Source organism: Sus scrofa, chromosome 13 (genome assembly GCF_000003025.6).
Source record: "Sus scrofa isolate TJ Tabasco breed Duroc chromosome 13, Sscrofa11.1, whole genome shotgun sequence".
In the NCBI taxonomy this organism is placed as follows: Eukaryota; Metazoa; Chordata; class Mammalia; order Artiodactyla; family Suidae; genus Sus; species Sus scrofa.
The window spans coordinates 17633099-17656413 of NC_010455.5; the positions used below are offsets into that span (position 1 = coordinate 17633099).

At 41.8% G+C, this 23315-nt stretch overlaps 2 protein-coding genes and 1 long non-coding RNA gene across 4 annotated transcripts in view; 2 read left to right on the forward strand and 1 right to left on the reverse strand.

Moving 5' to 3' along the window:
* STT3B (STT3B, catalytic subunit of the oligosaccharyltransferase complex) overlaps nucleotides 1-1941 on the forward strand; it is a 102699-nt gene extending 100758 nt beyond the window's left edge. For both annotated transcript variants that reach the window (XR_002338187.1, XM_003132088.6), the window contains exon 16: nucleotides 290-1941. Coding sequence is in view for 1 of the 2 variants with exons in the window: in XM_003132088.6 (XP_003132136.3) it covers nucleotides 290-370 (81 nt within the window). In the remaining variant the exon portion in view is untranslated. The remainder of the gene's footprint in view (nucleotides 1-289) is intronic.
* On the forward strand, nucleotides 8951-21883 carry LOC102167379. Its single transcript, XR_002338188.1, has 4 exons — nucleotides 8951-10658; nucleotides 17231-17388; nucleotides 17565-19043; nucleotides 19317-21883. It is a non-coding gene; the product is annotated as an uncharacterized LOC102167379 (long non-coding RNA).
* Nucleotides 18070-23315, reverse strand: part of OSBPL10 (oxysterol binding protein like 10) — a 381121-nt gene continuing 375875 nt past the window's right edge. The window contains exons 11-12 of the mRNA XM_003483138.4: nucleotides 21892-22045; nucleotides 18070-19393 (exon numbers count right to left, since the gene is read on the reverse strand). Coding sequence (XP_003483186.2) covers nucleotides 19349-19393; nucleotides 21892-22045 — 199 coding nt within the window. The 3' untranslated portion in view covers nucleotides 18070-19348. The remainder of the gene's footprint in view (nucleotides 19394-21891; nucleotides 22046-23315) is intronic.

Here is a 23315-nt window from a genome sequence, read left to right on the forward strand (position 1 = left end):
ATGGGGATTCATTCACTTGATGATAAGGAATATGTGATAGGCATTTGAGGGGTGCTGCTGGGAGTCCTTTGACCTTAAAGTTTAAAGACCTCATTCAGTTCATCTTGGATCTCAGCATTCTTGGCATAGAACAGTTAGTAGTGCTCATTGTTCAAGGAGTCTAGCCATAGGAAAAGCTTAAGGGGTTATTAAGACGGTCTTCATCACTATGCAGCAAACCATGTGTATATTTATATTTTTAATCCATAAGAAACTTGGACTAACACCATGTGTTCTGTTTTCTTTTTAGACCGCAAAAAGGAAGCGAGGCTACATTAAAAATAAACTAGTTTTTAAGAAAGGCAAGAAAATATCTAAGAAGACTGTTTAAATACACTGTTCTGGTTCCTAACTTGAAGCAGATGTCCTTGTGAGAACCGGTCTTTGCCTTTAGCTCATGTCATGTTTCACAGCAACAGAGGGTACAGAACCATCACTGGTCCAGGTTAATGTACAAAACTTTCTGGCAATGCCTGATTTTAAGAATAAAATTGGCTTATTGAGAACAGCTGTTTCGATTTGTAATGTGAAGCAAGACAGAGCACTGCTGTAAATGTCTAACAGCAGACTTTTTTTATTGGTACATATTATCCTTCAAATCTGAGAATTTGGACTAATGGCACCAAAGAACCCTCTAATTTGGTCCCTGGCACATGCATACTTGTCAATGTTTTCATTCTTTTACAAGACCTGCATTTTATTTGAATTACCCAGATAGCAATATGTAAAATACAGATGACAAAAATGTGATGCAAGCTTCTTGAACCAGTAAACTAGTACAGGTCTGAGAAAGAAGTATTAGAAAAATAATTATACTTCCTTGAACTATATTTATTTTCATGTTTCTCCAGTACAGAGAATGCAAAGGATGTTTCATCAAATGTACACTTTTATTGCTATTGTTTGCTCTCAGAAAAAGCTGCTGTTGCAAAGATGGATCTCTAATTGATTCAGGATAGTTTTGTTTTGTTTATGTTGAAACATTATTGCTGCTGTTAGCAGTTGTTTTCACCAGGTACTTACAGAGCAGATCTCATACATTGTTCATTCAAGGGCTAAATTTATATTCTTTGGAAATCATGGCGATAGCACAGAAGCATGTTGCTTACCAGGATGGGGTTTGGTATCTTAGTACTGAGGTTAGCATGATGTTTATATGCAAAAGATTAAGGAAGAAACTTTTAAAAATGAACAGGTATCCAAAGTTCATTTTGTATGACTCATCTGAATGACAAAGGATTTGTAAGCTTTGCCTGGATTTCTCTCATTTTTATAAACAGTTTCATACATCACGATGATTTGTCCTCTGCTCTATATTTTGTTAATCCCTTAAACATTTGATGAAACACTCTTTAATGCTATATGCATTTTCTTACTTTTATTAAAAATGTGACAATTGTCAAAAAATGCACTAAAATGTAAATGGAGATTGAACATGTTCACTTTCCAGCTTATAGGCAACTTTATATAGACTTGAAAATTTTCTCCTGTTCAGTAAAAGTGAAAGAGAATGGATTTTTCCTGCCACAGGATCTTTTTTTTTATATATATATATAAATAAGCATAACATACACCACTGCTTTTGGTGGAAAAGTGCAGAATAGTATGTACCTTTTATGAAGAAAAGTGTAATTTACAATATTCAGTGAGAATGTTACTGCTGATTTTCTTTTCCAAAGTGTAGAATATTCTTTGATTTATAGAATTCATTTTTGACCCAGATGATGGTTCTTTTACAGACCAATAAAATGGTTCAACATTTTCACAAATAAAGTGTAACTAAATCTGGATTTCTGATACCTTGTCATTTGGGGGATTTTATTTTACTTTGTTGCTTTAAAATTCAATGCAGAGAAGTTGTTGACTGTAGGGGAAATAAAGTTAATTCAAATTTTGTGTTAAGCGTTGTCTTTTACAAGTCTTTTGTTTTTGAAGTGAGTTATAGAGTATTTGAACACATACTTCTTTGCTTTTACAAAGGCTTTAGAGAACATGTGGGGGGGGGAGTGCTAGATGAGTTCAGCTTAAACCTAATATTTTATCTTGCCTTCTTTTTTACTCCAGAGTAAAAATTTCATTTTGACTTTGTATAGATGAATAAGGGGAAGACACCTAACCAAATAGGAATTTTGTCTCCATATAAATGAGGCTAAGACTAACAAAAGCCCTGCTCCATAAATTTTGGTATTTAATCAGTCAAGTCTTATTTAATTTTCTCATTAAAAGCAGGTGATCTTGGAGTTACCATTGTTGCTTGGTGGTTAACAAATCCAACTAGGAACCATGGGGTTGCGAGTTCAATCCCTGGCCTTGCTCAATGGATTGGGAATCCAGCGTGGCCGTGAGCTGTGGTTTAGGTCGCAGACGCAGCTCAGATCCCATGTTGCTGTGGCTCTGGTGTAGACCGGTGGCTACAGCTCCAATTAAACCCCTAGCCTGGGAACCTCCGTATGCCACAGGAGTGGCCCTAGAAAAGGCAAAAATATATTTAAAAAAAAAAGTGATCTCACCTTTTCCAGTTTTAGGGAACACCATTTTGATTCAATGGATTACCAGTAAAAACTATATAAAAACCACACTTGTTTTATTATAGCAGAACAATGAAGTTAAATATAGATGATAAAACATTTTATTTTTGTTCCACATCTTAGAATTGAATAAGCTGAGTGCTTTGTAATATAAAGAAGGCAGTGAGGCAGCAAGTCACAGATGAAACTCATTTTTGAGTCTTACATTATTACCTACTTGAGTTTGCATTTGTAGAGTTTTACTTCGTTTGAGACCCTAGGTCGTGACCCAAAGGCCACAGGACTGGATAGTATCAAAAGCATCCTATAGAGTATGATTGTTTCCATAGCTAAGGTTTATGAAATCTGGAACTCATTTTTTCAAAATTGTGAGATATATAACAGAATTTATCATCTTGACCATTTAACACTGTACAGGTCAGGAGTGTTGAGTAGATTCACAGTGCTTGCAGCTGTCTCTAGAACTTCTTCACATTGCTGGAGCAGCTGCTGCTATGAGTTCTGCCAGACCATACCTCCTGTGTGACCCACTCCTCGTTGAGGTAGGTAGGGTCCTGAATGAAGTTAGGGCACAGCAATGGTCTGCACGAAATGTCGGGTGTCTGGAAGGGAAAAAGGAAACCTTTTCTATTGTGAAATATAACACAGAGAACACAAAAATGTCCACCTTAGCAGATTACAAGACAAGCAACTTTGTAACCACAACTCAGATCACAATGACACTGCCCTACTCCAAAAGCTCCCTTGTCCCAACCAATTAACTGGCCTTTCCATTTCTCCCTCCAGAAGGTAATGAGTCTCCTAGGTTTTCCAGTAATTGTTTCTAAACATATTTAACTATGCCTATTCTTTGAACAACATAAATGAAATCAAAGTATATGGGTTTTTTTATTTTTTTGTCTTTCTAGGGTCGCACCCAAGGCATATGGAGGTTCCCAGGCTAAGGGTCAAATTGGAGCTGCAGCTGCCGGCCTACACCACAGCCACGGCAATACAGGGTCTGAGCCACGTCTGCGACCCACACCACAGCTCAGGGCAATGCCGGATCCTTAACCCACTGTGTGAGGCCAGGGACTGAAACCGCGTTCTGATGGATGCTAGTCAGGTTCATTAACCACTGAGCCAGGATGGGAACCCCCCCCTTTTTTTTCCTTTTTTTTAAATCTGGATACTTTTGCTCAGTTTTTATGAAATTCAGAATATTGCTCGCAACTCTAGATTTTCGTTGACAACATTGAATATTCCTGTGTGCACGTTACGAATGTGTCTGTCTCACATGTCTGCACATAACCCTGTTCTATTGTTGATGGATATTTGTGTTGTTTCCAGTTTGACCATAACTACAGATAAAGCAGTAGGAATATTATTTTACATCTCTCTTGAAGCTTATGCACACATTTTTGTGGGTATTTAGTTAAGATAGAATTGCTGGATATAATAGGAAGGTTTTTGCACATCCCAATAGCCCTTGTCAATCTTTTTAATTTTGTCTTTCTGGTAGGTGAGTAACGGTTTCTCACTGGGTTTAGTCTGTCAGTTCCAGGCTACCGATAAGGTAAATGACAAGGTTGATCATTTGGAAATTACCTTTTTATAAGGGTTTGGATTTTCTGTTTTTTTGTTATTTTTTCTGTGTGGGTTTTTTGTTTTGGGGGGGGTGGTTTTTGTATTAATAGGTCTTTATGTATCTTGTATATAAGTACTTCAACATTTGTGTTGCAAATTGCCTAGGAATTCATTATTTTTTTAAGTGTCTTATTTCTTTTTCTTTCTTTTTTTTTTTTTTTTTTTTCTTTTTAGGGCTCCACTCACAGCATGTGGAACTTCCCAGGCTAGGGGTCAAATCTGAGCTGCAGCAGCTGGCCTACACCACAGCCACAGCAATACAGGATTTGAGCTGCATCTGCAGCATACACCACAGCTCAGAGCAGTACCGGATCCTTAACCCACTGAGTGGAGCCAGGCATCGAACTGCATCCACATAGATACTAGTCAGGTTTGTTACTGCTGAACAACAATGGGAACTCCTTTTTAAGTTTTTATAAGTTTATTAAAGTTGATTTACAGTGTTGTGCTAATTTCTGCTGTATAAGAAAGTGAATCATACATATGTATACATTATTTTTTATATTACTTATTTTGCTTTTTAGGACTGCACCCGTGGCATATGGAGGTTCCCAGGCTAGGGGTCCAATCAGAGCTACAGCTGCCAGCCTACACCACAGCTCACAGCAATGCTGGATCCTTAATCTTCTGAGCAAGGCTAGGGAATGAACCCGAAACCTCATGGTTCCTAGTTCTTCTGTGCCATGATGGGAACTCCACATTCTTTTTTAAAAAATACTATTTTCTGGAGTTCCCGTCGTGGCTAGCATCCATGAGGATGCAGATTCAATCCCTGGCATTGCTCAGTGAGTTAAGAGTCTGGCATTGCCATGAGTTGTGATGTAAGTCACAGATGTGGCTTGGATCTGGCATTGCTGTGGCTGTGGTGTAGGCTGGCAGCTACAGCCCTGATTCGACCCCTAGCCTGGAGACCTCCACATGCCATGGGTGCAGCCCTAAAAAGACCAAAAAAAAATTTCTTTTTTTTTTTTTTTTTTTTTTTGTCTTTTTGTTGCTATTTCTTGGGCCGCTCCCGCGGCATATGGAGGTTCCCAGGCTAGGGGTTGAATCGGAGCTGTAGCCACCGGCCTACACCAGAGCCACAGCAACGCGGGATCCGAGCCGCGTCTGCAACCTACACCACAGCTCACGGCAACGCCGGATCGTTAACCCACTGAGCAAGGGCAGGGACCGAACCCGCAACCTCATGGTTCCTAGTCGGATTCGTTAACCACTGCGCCATGACGGGAACTCCCAAAAAAAAAATTCTGTCATGGCCAATCTCAGAAGATTGGATATATTTCCCTGTGCTATACAGTAGGACCTTATTGTCTATCCATTCTAAATGTAATCGTTTGCACCTACTAACCTCAAACTCCTAGTCCATCCGTCCCACTCCCTACCTCTTTTCCTTTGGCAACCACAAGTCTATTCTCTTTGTGAGTTGTTTGTTGATAATGTTCATTTGTGCCATATTTTAGATTCTACATATAAGTGGTATTTAGTATTTGTCTCTCTTTGACTTCTTCACTTAGTATGAGAATCTCTGGTTGCATCCATGTTGCTGCAAATGACATCATTTTGTTCTTTTTACGGCTGAATAGTATTCCATGTACATAATGACCCATCTTCTATACCCATTCCTCTATTGATGGATATTTAGATCTTTTCCATGTCTTGGCTATTGTGAATAGCGTTGCAGGGAACATAGGGGTGCGTTATCTTTGAATTTTCTCAGGATAGATGCCCAGGAGTGGGATTGCTGGACCATGTGGTAGTTCTGTACTTAGTTTTCCAAGGAACCTCCACACTGTTTTCCATAGTAGTTATACCAATTTACATTCCAACAAACGGTATAGGAAGGTCCCCTTTTCTCCACATCATCTCCAGCATGTGTTGTTTGTAGACTTATTAATGATGGCCATTCTGACCAGTATGAGGTGGTACGTCATTGTAGTTTTCATTTATATTTCTATAATAAGTGATGTTGAGCATCTTTTCATGTACCTATTGGCCATCCGTATCTTCTTTGAAGAAATGTCTATTTAGGTCTTCTGCCCATGTTGGGTTGTTTTTTGGTGGTTGTATGATTTGTTTGCATTATTTTGGAAATTAAGCCCTTGTCGGTTGCATGTGAATTGTTGCCCTGCTGCTTCATTTTGCTTATATTTTTCTTACTCTGTGAGTTAAGGGAAAACAGTTATCTACTGTAGTCTTGGAGGGCTATTTATATGTAGTAGCATCCCTGGGTAGCTTGTGTGGATCTACTGTTTTTTTGGCATGAAAGTTGCTTTTGGTCTGGGCACTTGCTGTCTCTTTCATGTCTTTCCTCAGTGTATGCAGGCCATTATCCCCTTGATAGGGGGCATACAGGTGCAAGGCTTGCCCATGCTTCCAGGGAGGTGGGGGCAATGGGCACTGACTGCAGGCAGTGCCTGGTCACCAGGGCCTTTGCCAGCAGCCATGGAGAGGTATGTGCCTTTCCAGGTAGGTATGGGTGGCACTCATTTGCCAGGCCTTCAAAGGCATCAACCCCTGGGGTGTGACTGGGGCAGCAGGCAGTGCTTGGTCACAAGACCCACAGTGGTGGCAGGCTGCACCCACCTCCAGAGTCTGAGATGGCTGCAGCAGTTGGCACCCAGCCCATAGCAAGTGCAGAAGGGGCTCTGCCACCTGAGAGGTCCCAACTCCCCTCCTCTCACACTCCTCAAAAATGGTGCCTTGCCCATTTGGCAGGCCCAGGCCTCCTCACACACTGCCTTGGGTGTGGCACAGTACTCTAGCCCATGGGACACCACTCCCTTACTCCCTCAGGCTGTTTGCCAACAGCCAACCCTAGTCTCCTCCCAGAACTGACCTTTCTGAAGCCCAAGTCTGGTGCCCAGGCCCCACCCAAGTGTCTCAGGCTGTGGTGCGCGAGGCCCTGGTACTGGTTTGTGCTGCTCTCTTTCTGCTTTCCCTCCTCTGGCTGCTGTGCTTTTGTCTGAGGCTTTGAGGTTCCCCATCTGTCCATCCTGGCTGTTCTCCCCATCAGTTAGGTGGCCTCCCAGCGTGCAGATTCCTTTCCTCTTTTGCAGCTCCCTCTCAGGAGTGCTGGTTTTGTCCTGTTTTTTGTTTTGTTTTGTTTTGTTTTTTCTCCTCTTTTTTTTTTCCCTTCTAGCTCTACCCAGTTATGTGGAGGTTTTCTTGCCATTTTTGGAAGTCTAAGGTCTTGTGCCAGTGTTCAATACATGTTCTGTGTGAATCATTCTATTTGGGGGGGGGAGGGGTTTGGTTTAGGGTGTTTGTTTGTTTGTTTGTTTTTTGAAAGTGAGTTCTACATCCTACTCCTCTACCATCTTGATCCTGACAGAATTCATTATTGTAATTTCTTTTTCAGTCTTTTGTGTACCTATAGCTTTTTTTTTTCCCTTGGCCACAACTGCAGCATGTGGAAGTTCCTAGGCCAGAGATTGAACCTGAGTTCCAGCAGTTACAGCCTGTAGCTTTCTATGCTCTGTTTAATAACCTTTTCCTAATCTGCATTGTGAAGATAGTCTCTTCTACCCTTTTCCAGGAAACTATTGTTTTACATTAAGCTTTGCAGTCAGCCTGGAATTCATTTGTGGAATACAGTGTGGATTGTTTAGTTTAGATCGGTTTGGTTTTTTGGCAGTTTTTTTTTTTTTCCATATGTAAATTAATTGTGCACCATTTGTTGGAAAAAAAATCTTTTTTTTTTTTTTTTGTCTTTTTTTTGTTGTTGTTGCTATTTCTTGGGCCGCTCCTGGGGCATATGGAGGTTCCCAGGCTAGGGGTTGAATCGGAGCTGTAGCCACTGGCCTACGCCAGAGCCACAGCAACGCGCGGGATCCGAGCCGCGTCTGCAACACACCACAGCTCACGGCAACGCCGGATCCTTTAACCCACTGAGCAAGGGCAGGGACCGAACCCGCAACCTCATGGTTCCTAGTCGGATTCGTTAACCACTGCGCCACGACGGGAACTCCGGAAAAAAAGTCTTTTTCCTACATCTCTTGCAGTTCTCCTTTTGCAGTAGGTCCATTCATGAATCTCTTTCTGGCTTCTATATCATATTCCATAGAGTTCTTTCTTTTGTGTACTGACTTAATGTGCTTTAAGTTATGGTAATACAAGTCCCATTCTCATCCCCACTTTCTTAAACTTGACTCTGCTCTTTCTGGCCCTTTATTTCTCCATATAAATTTTAGAACTATTTTATTAAGTAATGCTCAAAAAAGAGAGAGTTCCCACTGTGGCACAAGAGGATCAGTGGCATCACTGTGCCACAAGGATGCAGGTTCGATCCCTGGTCTAGCACAGTGGGTTAAAGGATCCATGCGGCCTGCCACAGCTTCGGTATAGGTCGCATCTGTGGCTCAGGTCAGATCCCTGGCCCGGCAACTCTACATGCTGCGGGGTAGCCAAAAAAAAAAAAGAAAAACCTTGTTAGGCTTTTGACTGGGCATTAGGCATTCAAACTACAAATTTATTTAGGGAAAATTAACACCTTTAAAATATTATTGAGTCTCCTCTATGAACATGGCCTATCCTTCACATTATATAGATCTGGGTTATCTTAAACATCTGTGTTGTGGGGTTTTTTTTTTTTGGGGGGGCGGGATTGTTTTTTTGCTTTTTATGGCTGCACCCATGGCATGTGGAGGTTCCCGGGCTAGGGGTCAAATCAGAGCTACAGCTGCCAGTCCATACCACAGCCAGCCACAGCAATATCAGATCCAAGCCACATCTGCAACCTACACCACAGCTCATGGCAACACCAGATCCTTAACCCACTGAGGAGGCCAGGGATTGAACCCACAACCACATGGTTCCTAGTCAGATTTGTTTCTGCTGTGCCATGACGGGAACTCCTGTATTGTGTTTTTTTAATAGATCTTGCACACTTTCAAAAGTTTTATTACAGGGCATATTTATTTTTGCTAAATACTGTCTAAGAAAAGTTTGTTTTCCAATTGTCAGCATATAGAACATTTGGTTTTGTATAACTAGGAAATAATGGCAGTTTTATTTCTCCCTTTCTAGTTGTTACACATATGATTTTCTTGCTTTTGCTGTGCTGGTTGGGACGTCCAGTGTAGTACTGAATAGAAAAGGTAATATCTCTGTCTTATTTGTGTCTCTCACAGGAAGTTTTCTGTATTTCTCCTCTAAATATGTTTCCTGTAGATGGACTGAGTTTTTTTATCAGGTGGTTTTTTTCTTTGTTTATTGAGATGATTGTTTTTTCTCCTTTATTCTGCTAATGCAGTGTATTACGAAAACTTTTTCTTTACATTGTTGAACTAGATTTGCATTGCTGGAATAACAATCAGTATTTGATAGAATTTGCCAGTGTTTGAGTAAATTATTGAATTATTAAATAGATTAAGTAAGTTTATAGGTACAAGATTATTTGAATTTTTATTGACTATATTAATGTCTGCAGATTCAAGACCAGTTTATGGCTTTCTTGACATTTTCTACAGTATACTTTTATTAATTTGTGTTAATTTACTTCTGTTTTCTTGAAGGAGAGATGTTTTCACCTTAGTATGTTGATTTCTTCTTTTCCTAATAAATGAGTTTAGAGTTATAAGTTTACTCCATAGCCGGTTTCATTCTCACAAGTTTTGATGTAAACGCCATTGAGTTAAATGCATATTTTATGTACTTTCTTTGAACTGTGGGTTACTTAGATGTACATTTCTTGATTTTCAAATATAATTTATTATCAGTTTCTACCTTAATTGCTTTATAGTCAGATGCCCTGATTTTAATCCTTTGAACATGTTTGAAATTTACTCTGTGGTCCAACATACAATGAGTTTGTGTGTGTATGTGTATAAAATCTCCCTGAATCTTGTTCTGTTACTTGCTGAGAAATTGTGTACTGTTACAGGTTTGCTTATTCCTCTTTGAACTGTCAATTTTTATATGGTTGAACTCAGATTATTAGGTGTATATATGCTGTATACATTTGGAACTTTTATGGTAAACTGAACCTTCAGTTTTGGAAATAACAAGGCTTGATTTTCAGTAACACTTTCTGTTAAGGCCTATTTAGTCTGATTTAATATAGGTGTTATATCAGCTTTAAGATGTTTAGAAAGATGAAAAAGATACATCATGTAGTGTATCCTACTCTGGGTTTTTAACTTTGTAGCTTGTTGGTTTTCATCATTTTTTTCTTCAAGTTCTCAATCATCTCTTTAAATATTGTTTCTGCCCCTTTCTCTTTGTTCTCCCAGACTCCAGTTAAACAAAATTAAGCCTTCATTGGCTTTCTCTCCTTTTGCCTCTTCTCTGTATTTTCTCTTGACTCAGTTCTCTCATCAGTTATGACTAATGTCATGGTAAATTTATCCATTGAATTCTTTTTACTTACTGTTTTTCAATTCTAGAATTTTATCTCTTCGCCCTGCAAATCTGCTGTTCCTTTTTATGGTTTACAGCTGACCCACCGACGGTCTTTTACTTAACATGGTGAGCATAGTTATTTTCAACTGTGTCTGATTAATCCATTTATTTCTGGTATGTGTTTCCCGCTGGCTGTGGTTCCTGCAGTCTTATCCCCTACTGTGTTGGGAAGGAAGGATTGTGTGCTCTGGACATATATAGGAAAGTGTACAAGTAAGCCTAGGATATTTTCCTTTATAGAAGATTTTGTTTCTGCTGGGAACCTAGTGAAACTAGCAAGTCAGGATCACACTAACCCAATTTGAAAGATATATAATACGTAGAGGTAGGAGTTCCCTTCGTGGTGTGGTGGAAACAAATCTGACTAGGAAGCATGAGGTTGTGGGTTCGATCCCTGGCCTCGCTCAGTAGGTTAAGGATCTGGCATTGCCATGAGCTGTGTGGTGTAGGTCGCAGATGCAGCTTAGATCTGATGTTGCTTTGGCTGTGGTGTAGGCCGGCAGCTGTAGCTCTGATTGGACCCCTAGCCTGAGAACCTCCATATGCTGAAGGTGTGGCCCTGAAAAGAAAAAGAGAAAAAAAAAAAGAGTAGAGCTAGCTGCCATTCTTGTAAGAGTTGGCTCATATTCCCAGACCGAAGCCATGCAACGACCTCATCCACACAGGTTTCAATACCGTTTGTCCTTCTATTTCTTTTTTTTTTTTATTATTATTACTCAAATGAATTTATCACATCTGTAGTTGTATAATGATCATAACAATCTGATTTCACAGGATTTCCATCCCACAGCCCAAGCACATCCCCCCGCCCTCCAAGCTGTCTCCTCCGGAGACCATAAGTTTTTCAATGTCTGTGAGTCACCATCGTTTCTGCAAAGAAGTTCAGTCTGTCCTTTTTTCAGATTCCACATGTCAGTGAAAGCATTTGATGTTGGTGTCTCATTGTATGGCTGACTTCACTTAGCATGATAGTTTCTAAGTCCACCCATGTTGCTAAAAACACTGGTATTTCATTCTTTTTAATGGCTGAGTAATATTCCATTGTGTATATGTACCACATCTTCTTGATCCACTCCTCTGTCAATGGACATTTGGGTTGTTTCCATGTCTTGGCTGTTGAGAAGAGTGCGGCAATGAACATTGGAGTACATGTGTCTTTGCGAGTCATGGTTTTCTCTGGATAGATGCCCAGGAGTGGGATTGCTGGATCAAATGGGAATTCTATGTTTAGTTTTCTGAGGCATCTCCATACTGTTTTCCACAGTGGTTGCACCAATTTACAATCCCACCAGCAGTGTACTAGGGTTCCTTTTTCTCCACACCCTCTCCAGCACTTACTGTTTGTAGACTTTTGGATGATGGCCATTCTGGCTGGTGTAAGGTGGTGCCTCATAGTGGTTTTGATTTGTCCTTCTATAAAGTTACTGAAAGTGCTGTTCTGTCTCTGCCCGTTTCCAGGGAAAATGGCCTCAAATGTCAAGCTTCCCTTAGAATTTCCACCTTCTTCAGGATTTTGGCATGGCGATGACACCATCTTGGTTAGGTCTTAAAACAGGTGTTATTTCTTGTCCAGCTTTTCTGTTTGCCCTTAGCCTAAGAGTTGGTCCAAACCCCCCTAGTTCACTAGTCTCAGAATTAAAACATTAGAAACAGGATTATCTGTGGTCCTTTGGGTCCTAAAACACAGGATGTGTTTCTTACATCTTTCGCTTACATCCTGCTGTATGATAGCTAGACATTGGCACTCCCAGAGATAGTCACAATCTCTTAAGATCCTGAAGGCATTTTGATGCGAGTACCAAGTGTCTACTTCTGTTGAATTGGCTTTCAGTGACACTGAATGAAAAAGATCAAATAGCAGGCAGACTGACCGACTGGCAACACGGCATTCTCTAGTGACCTCAGCACATTCTTATTCAGACAAGCCAGATAAAATATCATCTGTTCTTGGACACAATTAGATTAACAAAAATCAGAGCTCAGGCCTGTATCCTGCTGAAGGAAATATATATTACATATACCTATATATATTTTTAGAAGACTTTATGGCCCTACTTATTCATAAAAAAGCAAACATGTAGAAGGTAGGCACTAGTCAAGCTTGCTCTGTCTTTTCCCAGCAATATGGAAAACAGAATTGTCAGTGAACAGGCCTCCCATTTTGTATTTTTGACCTACATAGAATTAACTTTGTACTTTTAGGTCTGTAATAGATTGAGTTAATTTTTGTATATGACTTGTGTGAGTTTTATTCATTTGAGCCAATACCAGTTATGGAAATGACTTACTTCTCCCATTTGATTTCTACAAAGGATAAACAAACTAGAATCCTTTACTCAGTTTAATCAATCTGTGTGTGTGGTCACAGCAGTAACCACGCTGATGAAATCGGGTAATGTAAGCGCTACACCTTTGTTCAATATCCTTACCCCAAGACCACAGGCATACACTGGCTATCATGGACAAACAAGGATGTATTGTCACCCAACCTGCAGATAACAAAGAATTAATATCCACAATATGTAAAGAACTGTTGGGAAAAAATAAAGATAACTTTAATTAGTCCTTAACAGAAAAAGAAATCCAGATGGCAAACAAGTATATGAAAAAGGAACATAGCCACCAGATTAGCCAAAATATGCAAATAAGTGATAGGATGTGCAAAAACACACTCATAAATTGCTGGTGGGAACTTAAGCTGTTAAAACCACTCTGGAGAACTGTTCGGCATTAGCTGATGGATTTGAAGGTACACATCCCCATGTTCCAATGGTTCTATTCCTAAGTCTGTCAAAAATAGCTAAGATAAATTGATAGCAGTATGTTCATATAACAGAAGTATTAAAGGAAAAAAGCGAACTACATTTTTAAGGAATAACATTAAAAACAATTTGAGGCATTACCCCTGTAGCGCAATGGGATCAGTGGTGTCTTGGGAGCACTGGAATGCAGGTTTGATCCCTGACCTGTCACCGTGGGTTAAGGATCCCACTGTGCCACAGCTGCAATGATCCGATCCCTTGCCTGAGAACTCCATATGCCTCGGGGCAGCCAAAAAAGCCCCACAAAAACACAAACACAATTTGAGTTAAAAAGCCAGGTCAAAAGATATGTAACATGATTGCATACAGTTCAAAAGCAGGCAAAATAATATAGTTTAGTTAAAGCTATAATGCAAGCCAGGCTCTGATTTCTCACAAAGTTGGATTAATGGTCAACTCTGGGGGATAGGCGGAGAGAATAATGGGGGATTTGACTAGAAACAGGTAAAGTTATGGAGCGACAGTAATGTTCCAGTTTTTTAGGTGAATTGTGGTTACATGTGTCCACGTCTACTTTTAAAAAATTCATTACACTGTGCACTTGATTTTTTGCACTGTGTGTATAACACATGTGAAAGCTAGACTGCACAATACAAAGCTCCAGGCCCTTGTTCCCTTCAAGGAAACTCTTAAAGTAACAACAAACTAGAAACTGTCTAAACTTTATAGGGACTCCGGAAAGCAATCAATCAGTGGTCTACAGCAACTAAACAAATACCCAATCACATTAAAAATAACATGGCTGGTTGACAAAATCCAACACCCACTTCTGATAAAAACCATTCAGAAAGTGGGCATAGTGGGAACCTACCTCAACATAATAAAGGCCATATATGACAAACCCACAGCGAACATCATTCTCAATGCTGAAAAGCTGAAAGAATTCCCACTGAGATGAGGAACAAGACAAAGATGAACGCTCTTGCCACTACTCTTCAACATAGTTTTGGAAGTCCTAGCCACAGCAATCAGAGAAGCAAAAGAGATAAAAGGAATCCAAATTGGAAAGGAAGAAGTAAAACTATCACTATTTGCAGATGACATGATACTATACCTAGAGAATCCTAAGACTCTACCAGAAAACTGAGCTCATCCATGAATTTGGCAAAGTTGCAGGATACAAAATTAATACACAGAAATCAACTGCATTTCTATACACTGACAATGAAAGTTCAGAAAGAAAAATTAGGGAAGCAATCCCGTTTACCATCACATCCAAAAGAATAAAATACCTAGGAGTAAACCTACCTAAAGAACAAAAGACCTATACTCTGAAAACTATAAGACACTGATGAAAGAAATCAAAGATGATGACAAAAATAGATGAAAAGATGCTCGTAGATTGGAAGAGTTAATATTATCAAAATGACTATACTACCCAAGGCAAAATACAGATTCAATGCAATCCCTATCAAATTACCAAGGACATGTTTCACAGAACTTGAACAAAATATTTTAAAGTTTGGAAGCACAAAATACCCAGAGTAGCCAAAGCCATCCTGAAAAAGAAAAAGGGAGCTGGAGGAATCAGGCTCCCGGACTTCAGACTATACTACAAAGCAACAATCATCAAAACTGTATGGTCCTGACACAAAGACAGAAATATAGATGAGTGGAATGGGACAGAAAGCCCAGAATTCAACCCACACACCTACAGCCAACTCATCTATGACAAAGGAGGCAAGGATATACAATGGAGAAAAGACAGCCTGTTCAATAAGTGGTGCTGGGAAAACTGGAAGGCCACATGGAAAAGAATGAAATTAGAACACTCCCTAACACCATACACAAAAATAAACTCAAAATGGATTAAGACCTAGATATAAGACCAGACGCTATAAAACTCTTAGAGGAAAACATACGCCAAACACTCTCTGACATAAATTACAGCAACATCTTCTCAGATCCACCTCTTAGAGTATTGACAATAAAAACAAAAATAAACAAATAAGACCTAATTAAACTTAAAAGTTTCTGCACAGCAAAGGAAACCCTAAACAAAACAAAAAGACAACCCACAGAATGGGAAAAAAATCTTTGCAAATGAAACAACTAAGGGATTCATCTCCAAAATTTATAAACACCTTCTGCAGCTCTATACCAAAAAAAAAACAACCCCATCAAAAAAGAGACAGAAGATCTAAACAGACAGTTCTCCAAAGAAGACATACAGACGGCCAAAAAAGACATGAAAAGATGTTCAACATCACTCATTATTAGACAAATGCAAATCAAGACCACTAAGAGGCACCACCTTACACCAGCCAGAATGGCCATCATCCAAAAGTCTACAAACAGTAAGTGCTGGAGAGGGTGTGGAGAAAAAGGAACCCTAGTACACTGCTGGTGGGATTGTAAATTGGTGCAACCACTGTGGAAAACAGTATGGAGATGCCTCAGAAAACTAAACATAGAATTCCCATTTGATCCAGCAATCCCACTCCTGGGCATCTATCCAGAGAAAACCATGACTCGCAAAGACACATGTACTCCAATGTTCATTGCCGCACTCTTCTCAACAGCCAAGACATGGAAACAACCCAAATGTCCATTGACAGAGGAGTGGATCAAGAAGATGTGGTACATATACACAATGGAATATTACTCAGCCATTAAAAAGAATGAAATTCCAGTGTTTTTAGCAACATGGGTGGACTTAGAAACTATCATGCTAAGTGAAGTCAGCCATACAATGAGACACCAACATCAAATGCTTTCACTGACATGTGGAATCTGAAAAAAGGACAGACTGAACTTCTTTGCAGAAACGATGGTGACTCACAGACATTGAAAAACTTATGGTCTCCGGAGGAGACAGTTCTCTGGGGTTGGGGGATGCACTGGGGTTGTGGGATGGAAATCTTATAAAATCGAATTGTGATAATCATTGTACAACTGTAAATGTAATAAATTCATTGAGTAATAAAAAAATTAAAAAAGCAGGGACTCAGAGGAAGTTATACTCCCATGTGTTAATATCTCACAATATCCAAAAGATGGAAACAACCCAAACGTCCACATCAACAAGTAAAAAGACAAAATGTGGTACATACACATACAATGGAATATTATCCAGGCTTAAAAGGAAGGAGATTCTGATGATGTTGGTACACATTATGCTAAGTGAAATAAGCCAGACATAAAGGGACAAGTATATACACTATTATTTCACTTTTATGAGGCACTCAGGGTAGTCAAATTCATAAAAACAAGAGACAACATGGTTGCTAAAAGTTGCAGAGGAAGGGTGGGTTGAGAGTCACTGTTCAAATGGTACCGAGTTTTAGTTTAGGAAGATGTAAACTTTATGGAGATAAATGGTTGTGATACACAGTGATGTGAATGTATTTAATGCTGTTAGACTGTACACTTTATTATTTTTTTGCTTTTTGGGCCACACCTGTGGCATATGGAAGTTCCCAGGCTAGGGGTCAAATTGGAGCTGTAGCTGCCGGCCTACACCATAGCAACACCAGATCCAAGCAGTGTCTGCGACCTACACCACAGCTCACAACAACACTGGATCCCCGATGTTGAGTGAGACCAGGGATCAAACCCACTTCCTCATGGATACTAGTCAAATTCACCTCCTCTACACCACAACAGGAACTCCCTAGACCATACACTTTCAAAAGGCCAAAATGGTGAATTCTACATTACGTATATCTTTCGCCATAATAAAAGAACTACTCAAAACAAAATGTGAACTCAGCAAAATAAATGAATAGAGCAGCTCATAGACTGACCCATCAATGAAATGTTAGCTCAAATAAGCAAACTGTGACATGATTTCTTTTGTACATCGTCCCAAAACAGGCAAAACCAAGTATGCTTTCAGAAATAGACACATAGTGTATATGGTCCAAAAAAAAAAGAAAAGCCAAGAAGTTGATTACTGCATGAGTCAGGACAGTGCTCTCTCTGGTGCAAGGAGGGGACTACGATTCTGCAGGAGTGCAGAGGCGGCTTTTAAGGTATGGACACTTTTCTTTCTTTTTCTAAGCTGTGGGTACATAGGAGTTTAGAATTATTCTTGGAATTCTAATATATTTTATGTAAATCTTTATATGATATTTCACAATTTTTAAAAGGCAAAATGAACCCTAATCCCCCCCCAAAAGAAAAGTGACCCTTCATTTTTACTTCCCAGATGGCTTATACTCTGGTATAAGACGAAGAAACTTCCAAACATCCAGTGATTACTTTTTAGTCTTCTCATTGAGGATTTTCTACTTAAAATAGCATCTGTTCTGCCGTTGCTCTCAGAAATACGATGGTTGCAAACACTTTATTCTCCCAGATGTTTGAAGACTGGAACAGGCCTACATGATGATTTTGCCTGGTAAGTCACTTCTCTCAAAACAAAACTATGCACTAGATATGAGTTAAATGTTCTTAGGACCTTGTCAGAAAATACCCATAAATGATGTTTATGTGATAGATTTTTTAATGTGTTTAAAATAACTGTTTTCACTTGTAATAGGTGAGAGTGGAGGACATAAACACTTAAACAATAAAATAACTGTTTTCCTGGAACTATGATTGCTGTTCCCATCAAAGTAACACAACCTAATCAATAACATTTGAATTCATCCAGACCAACCAATTCCCACAGAACTTTGGAATCGCTAAAAATCAAACACAGACACACAGATAAGTATAGTATTTAATCGAAATATATTTGTCTAATATCTACAAAGTGTGAACAATTGGTCTTAAGAAAGCAGACAAAGGCACAAAATTAGTATTACTACGGAGAAGCATTCATGCTACTGGATTTTATAAATATTCTCGTTAGAATGGCACAGTAAAAAATAAATTAAGCATTGAGCAAAGATCAAATACTTCCTTTTCTCCTAGCTTTATATTCTGGTCATGTCTTGACCTCATGTGTAAAGGCTGAAGACTGAAATTCAACTGAAACCGTGGAACACTTAGGCAGGCTGTATGTATGTTTTAATCACAGTGGTCTTCTTGCAGAGTTTGTGTCAAACAAGAGAGGTGCACTTTAAAAAAAAAATCCACAGGAAATTCTTTTTCCTTTCCCCAAACTAAGTACAAGATTGAAGCTATGGTTGTGCGTGTTGGTGCATGCATGCGTGCGTGTATTTTGTTTCTAAAGCCCTTTTTTCATCATAAAAGTAGTGATGTCTCCATATGATTTGTTTTCTACCATGAAAGAAGCAGCTTTTGCAAAATGGATGACTTGAGCATTGAACATGGGAAATTTTCAGGTCAGGCTCTGGGGCAATGACAGGAGGAAAATTCCAAGGCAGACCTGACTCTTCCAGAGGTGCTCCATCCTGCAAGGCTCTGGCATAACCTTGAACCCTGTCTACTCCCCCTCCAGCAGGAAATGGCAGTTTGTCTTTCTGGAGCACAAACAAATGTTGGAGTTGGCAGGGGAATGGGAATCAATGATAATTCTGAAATGACAGCCCCCTTCTACCAGGAACGAGCCACTTTCTACCATATGGACATCAAGTGGGCCAGTTCCCTCTTGCCTGGACAGGAGCTGATGACAGAAGATTTTGAGAGTGCAAAAACATTTTTGGCCAACTGAAAAATAGAAAACTTTGAACCTCATTGATAAAAAGGAGCTCAAAATCATCACCCCACTTCAACACTGGTAAGTGCAGTATGTACAGGTGTGATAAGACCCAGCAGACCCAGTGCATGCGTGTGAATATACAGTGTGCTGAGAGCCCGCACACAAGCCTGCGTGCACACATGTGCCCCTGGTGGCTCTTGAATCAGTTCAATCCTATCACAGAGTTTGGGGGTACATTTTTCTCAGGACATAACTCCTCTCTCAGGTACCATGTCTTGAATGACACCAAGAGGTCTCAGAGCATATCGGCAGGACCTTGATACTGTACCACTTTAATTCCTACAAAAACAGGGCTACTTCTGAAAGCTCTGCATCTCCACCCATCAGTGTGCCTTCCAAAGGGGATTGAAGTACACCCAGCTGTCACCCTGCAAGAGAGAAAAAGACACATCACTACATGGACACCTCGAGAGGCAAGAAGCAAGGGTACCCCCAGCTCTGCCCGCAATGCACAGTGGTGCTTGTTACCATCCATTCAGCACCATGGACCTGTGCGCCTGCCTCGCTCCCCGGGTCTCACAGCCAAGCCACACGGTGGCCTCAACTACCCTTCCTCAGCCCAGCTGCTTCTCAGAGCCCCTGTGATCTTCACATCTGGCATTTCGGATGATGGAGCGGGGGAGCTTTGTTGGTTTACATCAAGGAAGATTAGTTGGCAAAAGAAAAAAAAAAGAAAACCTTTTGAAACAGCAGGACACGAGAAAAAAAGAGGGTAAATGAATGAACGGACAGGGAAGAGAAAGATAACAGCCTGACTATGGGGAATCTGCCAGACCAGTGGTTTCTTTCCCGCCCACCGGCCTGGAGAGGATTCTGACAAAAGACACAGGCAGCAGCCACAAATACACCAGCACACACGGGAAATGACACCTATCAAATACTAGCAAGGAAAAGACAAAAATCAAAAGGTCTGCAGTCTGGTGCTAGATGAGAGGGGGTACTCCACTAAATGGTAACAATTCTGGTACGGGGGTGATTTTTATTCTTTCCACTTCCTCAAGCCTTCTGCTATAAAGAGACTAGCTTTTATTATACCCGCTAATTAAAAAAAAAAAAAAACTGTTACATTGTAAGTCAATAAAATGAAAACAAACAACTTTGTAGGGAAAATCAAATTTTTTTTTTTGGTGGTTGTCATTTTGTTTTTTAATGTACAACTTTCTATAGAAACCAGGCAAACGAGCTGTCTCAGAGAAACTAGACCACCCTACAGAAGAATCCCTGAGGGATGGTTAAACGTTTCTTTTCTTTTGGCCATGCCCATGGTATGCAGAAGTTTCCGGGCTCAAGCACTGAACCTGAGCCACAGCAGTGACAATGTCGGATCATTAACCTACTGAGCCACCAGGGAACTCCCTGAGATGGTTAATTTTATGCATTGCCTTAACTGGCCACGTGGTCCCCAAGGTTAAATATTTCTTCTGAGTGTGTTTGTCAGGGTTTTTGCACATGAGGTAGCCTTTGAACTGGGGAGTTGAGTGAAGGTGACAGGCACCCCTCTCCAGGGTGAGTGGGCATCATCCAGTGTGTGGGGCCTGAAGAGAACAAAAGCTGGAGGAGGAAGGAAGTGGCCCTTTCTTTCCTGCCTCACTGTTGAGCTGACATCTCATCTCATCTTCTGCCCTCGGGCTGGGATTCACGCCACTGGCTCCCTTGGGTCTCAGGCTTTTGGACTTGGACTGAACCACACCACGGGCTTTCCTGCGGCTCCAGCTTGCAAACCATGGATCTTGTGGCTCTTCAGCCTCCACAATACATCTATATAATAAATTCCTATTGGTTCTGTGCTGTTTCTCTGGAGAACCCTGACCAGTACAGAGTCACTTCACCTGGACAAGGCCTCCAGATGGGGATCCCATCAGAATCTCCCCAAGCTTCCTGTTTGAACCCGCATCAGACCCTCATATCTGCCTTTGGCCCATGACCCTCGTTCCTGCCTCTGGGAAAAGGGTGGCTGCTTCCTGCTCCCAACCGGAAGCCCAGCTCAAGGTTACTAACTGTCCCCGCAGTCCTCCAGCTACACAGAGCCAGCCTTTCTAGGAACATAAGTCAGACACTAGTAGCATCTGGGCAAAGAAAGCCTAGACATATTTCAGTTGGCTCTCAGTGTTTAAATTATTAAAAATTCCTTGATGCCAAGTAAATATCAGATCTTATAAAAATTCAGATTTCTGGCTTCTCATAAAGAACTGGGTGATCTGTCTGTGAGGGCCTGGAGGCTGGTGCCATGCACCCCTTTACATACAGCCTCTGGCCTGCCCACTCCTCACTGGCCTGCTTCATCGATGCTGATGGGTTCCTGACTGCCTGCCTTAAAAACCGTGCTTCCTAAACTTCTGCTGTTCCCATTCAGTTCTCAGAATGCTGCCCGAATGCTCCATAAACAAGTGGGTACCCAGAGTTTTGCCCAGTGGATGGGCGCTGATGGGGATGAGGTATCCACCGCCAATGCTACTGCCAACAGCATCACGTGGGCCCCGAACCCATACAGCCCTCCCTCCCCAGCAAGTCCATCCCACTCCACCCAGGGGAGGCAAAGCTCTGCAAGGGTGCTTGTCATTGGGAAGGTTCCAGCCCACTCAGGTGTGGAGATGAGCTGTGGAGAGGCCTCACCACTTGGAGTAGCAGGGCTGGGATCTTTTTTAAGCAGGATAGCGGCCAGATCTGCAGTCCCACACCGGGCTGCCCCACGGAGGAATACTTCCCCGATAGAGAATTCGGGTAGCATCAACCACCCCCAGGACCGCCTGCCACAGCCACAGCCGCGGCCATGCCATCCCACCTCCCAGGCTCTCCCCACCCAGCCTGCTCATCGAAACCCCGTGTCAGGGTACAGGCCACCCTGCCCAGGACACCATGGGGTCACCTCCTGGATGAAGTACTTGGGCCGCCAGGGTGCTCGGACGTTCTCCCGCTTCCGCTCCTCCGCACGCTGCTTCTCCTCCAGCCGCTGCTTCTGCTCAGTGGCAGCATCAATGTCCCCCAGCCGCAGGCATTGGGTCACCTCCCGCCAGAGGTTCCTAGGGATGCACGGGGGACAGGAAGCAGTCAGGCAGGGACATGGGTCAGGCTGCAATCCCAGGCGAGGAGGAACCAGAGCTGAGGGGACCCTGGAGAGCAGCTCATTCCGGGGCCCAGGGCCCCACCTTCATCCAGATCGGAATCCTCTCTCCTCTCCTGGGGCTCTAAGCATCAAGGGACACATTTAGGGATGACAGGAGCAATGAACCTGCTCCCGCAGACAACAGCAGCAGCAGCATTTACCACACTTCTAGGCAGTTTACATATGGATTAACTCATCTGATCATCACAATAACCCAAAGATATATTATCAGCCCACTGTAAAGGAGAGAAAAACAAGATCCACATAAACAAAAAACAACACAAAACCAAGATCCACAGGAGTCCCCATTTTGGTTCAGCTGGCTACAAATCTGACTAGTATCCCTAAGGATACCAATTCGATCCCTGGCCTCGATCAGTGGGTTAAGGATCCTGCGTTGTCAGAAGCTGTGGTGTAGGTCACAGAGGGCTCCAACCCAGTGTTGCTGTGGCTGTGGCGTAGGACCACAGCTCCAGCTCCCAATGGCCCCCTACCCTGGGAACTTACATATGTCGCAGGTGCAGCTGTTAAAAGGACCAAAAAAAAAAAAAAAAAAAAAAAAAATCCACCTAAGGTGAGGTGACCTGCTTAAGGTCAGTAAGCAAATGGAGATGAACAGGGGCTGTTTTCCCACCAGGAAGCCTGCTATTAGGAGTTAATAGACACCACACAATCTGTCACCTCCTCATGTCTACACACGAAATCACGTCTCTACCTTATTCATTCGCTCACTCATTCATGGGAGAAGGCAGCCCCGCCTTCCAGGTGGCTTCTCCCCTTGGGAATCTCAGGGGACACCCCCGAGGCACATGGTCTGTGCAGGAAGGTGAGGACAGGTGCTGAGGTGAAGGGGACACTTCCCCCCTTCACCACACCATGGCAAGCAGGGATTCTGCACAAGGGAAACTGCAGACTGCTCCAAGCGAGCACCCCCTCTCCAGCTTTGGGGACTCGATGCCTCCACAGCCAGGGCTGAGCACTGATCCTCGTGAGATCCTGGGCAGGGGGCCTACAGCAGAGTGGCCCACGCAGGACAACAGCTCTCCAGGGGAATCGATGAGGGCTGGGCTCTGGCTACACGGCCAGCCTACCCACTGCCGGCTCCTACCACACAGAGGCCCCGGGGAAGGCGGTGCCCTGGCTCCCGGCTTACATAGGAGAAACTGCTGGAAGCGGGTGGAAAGTCA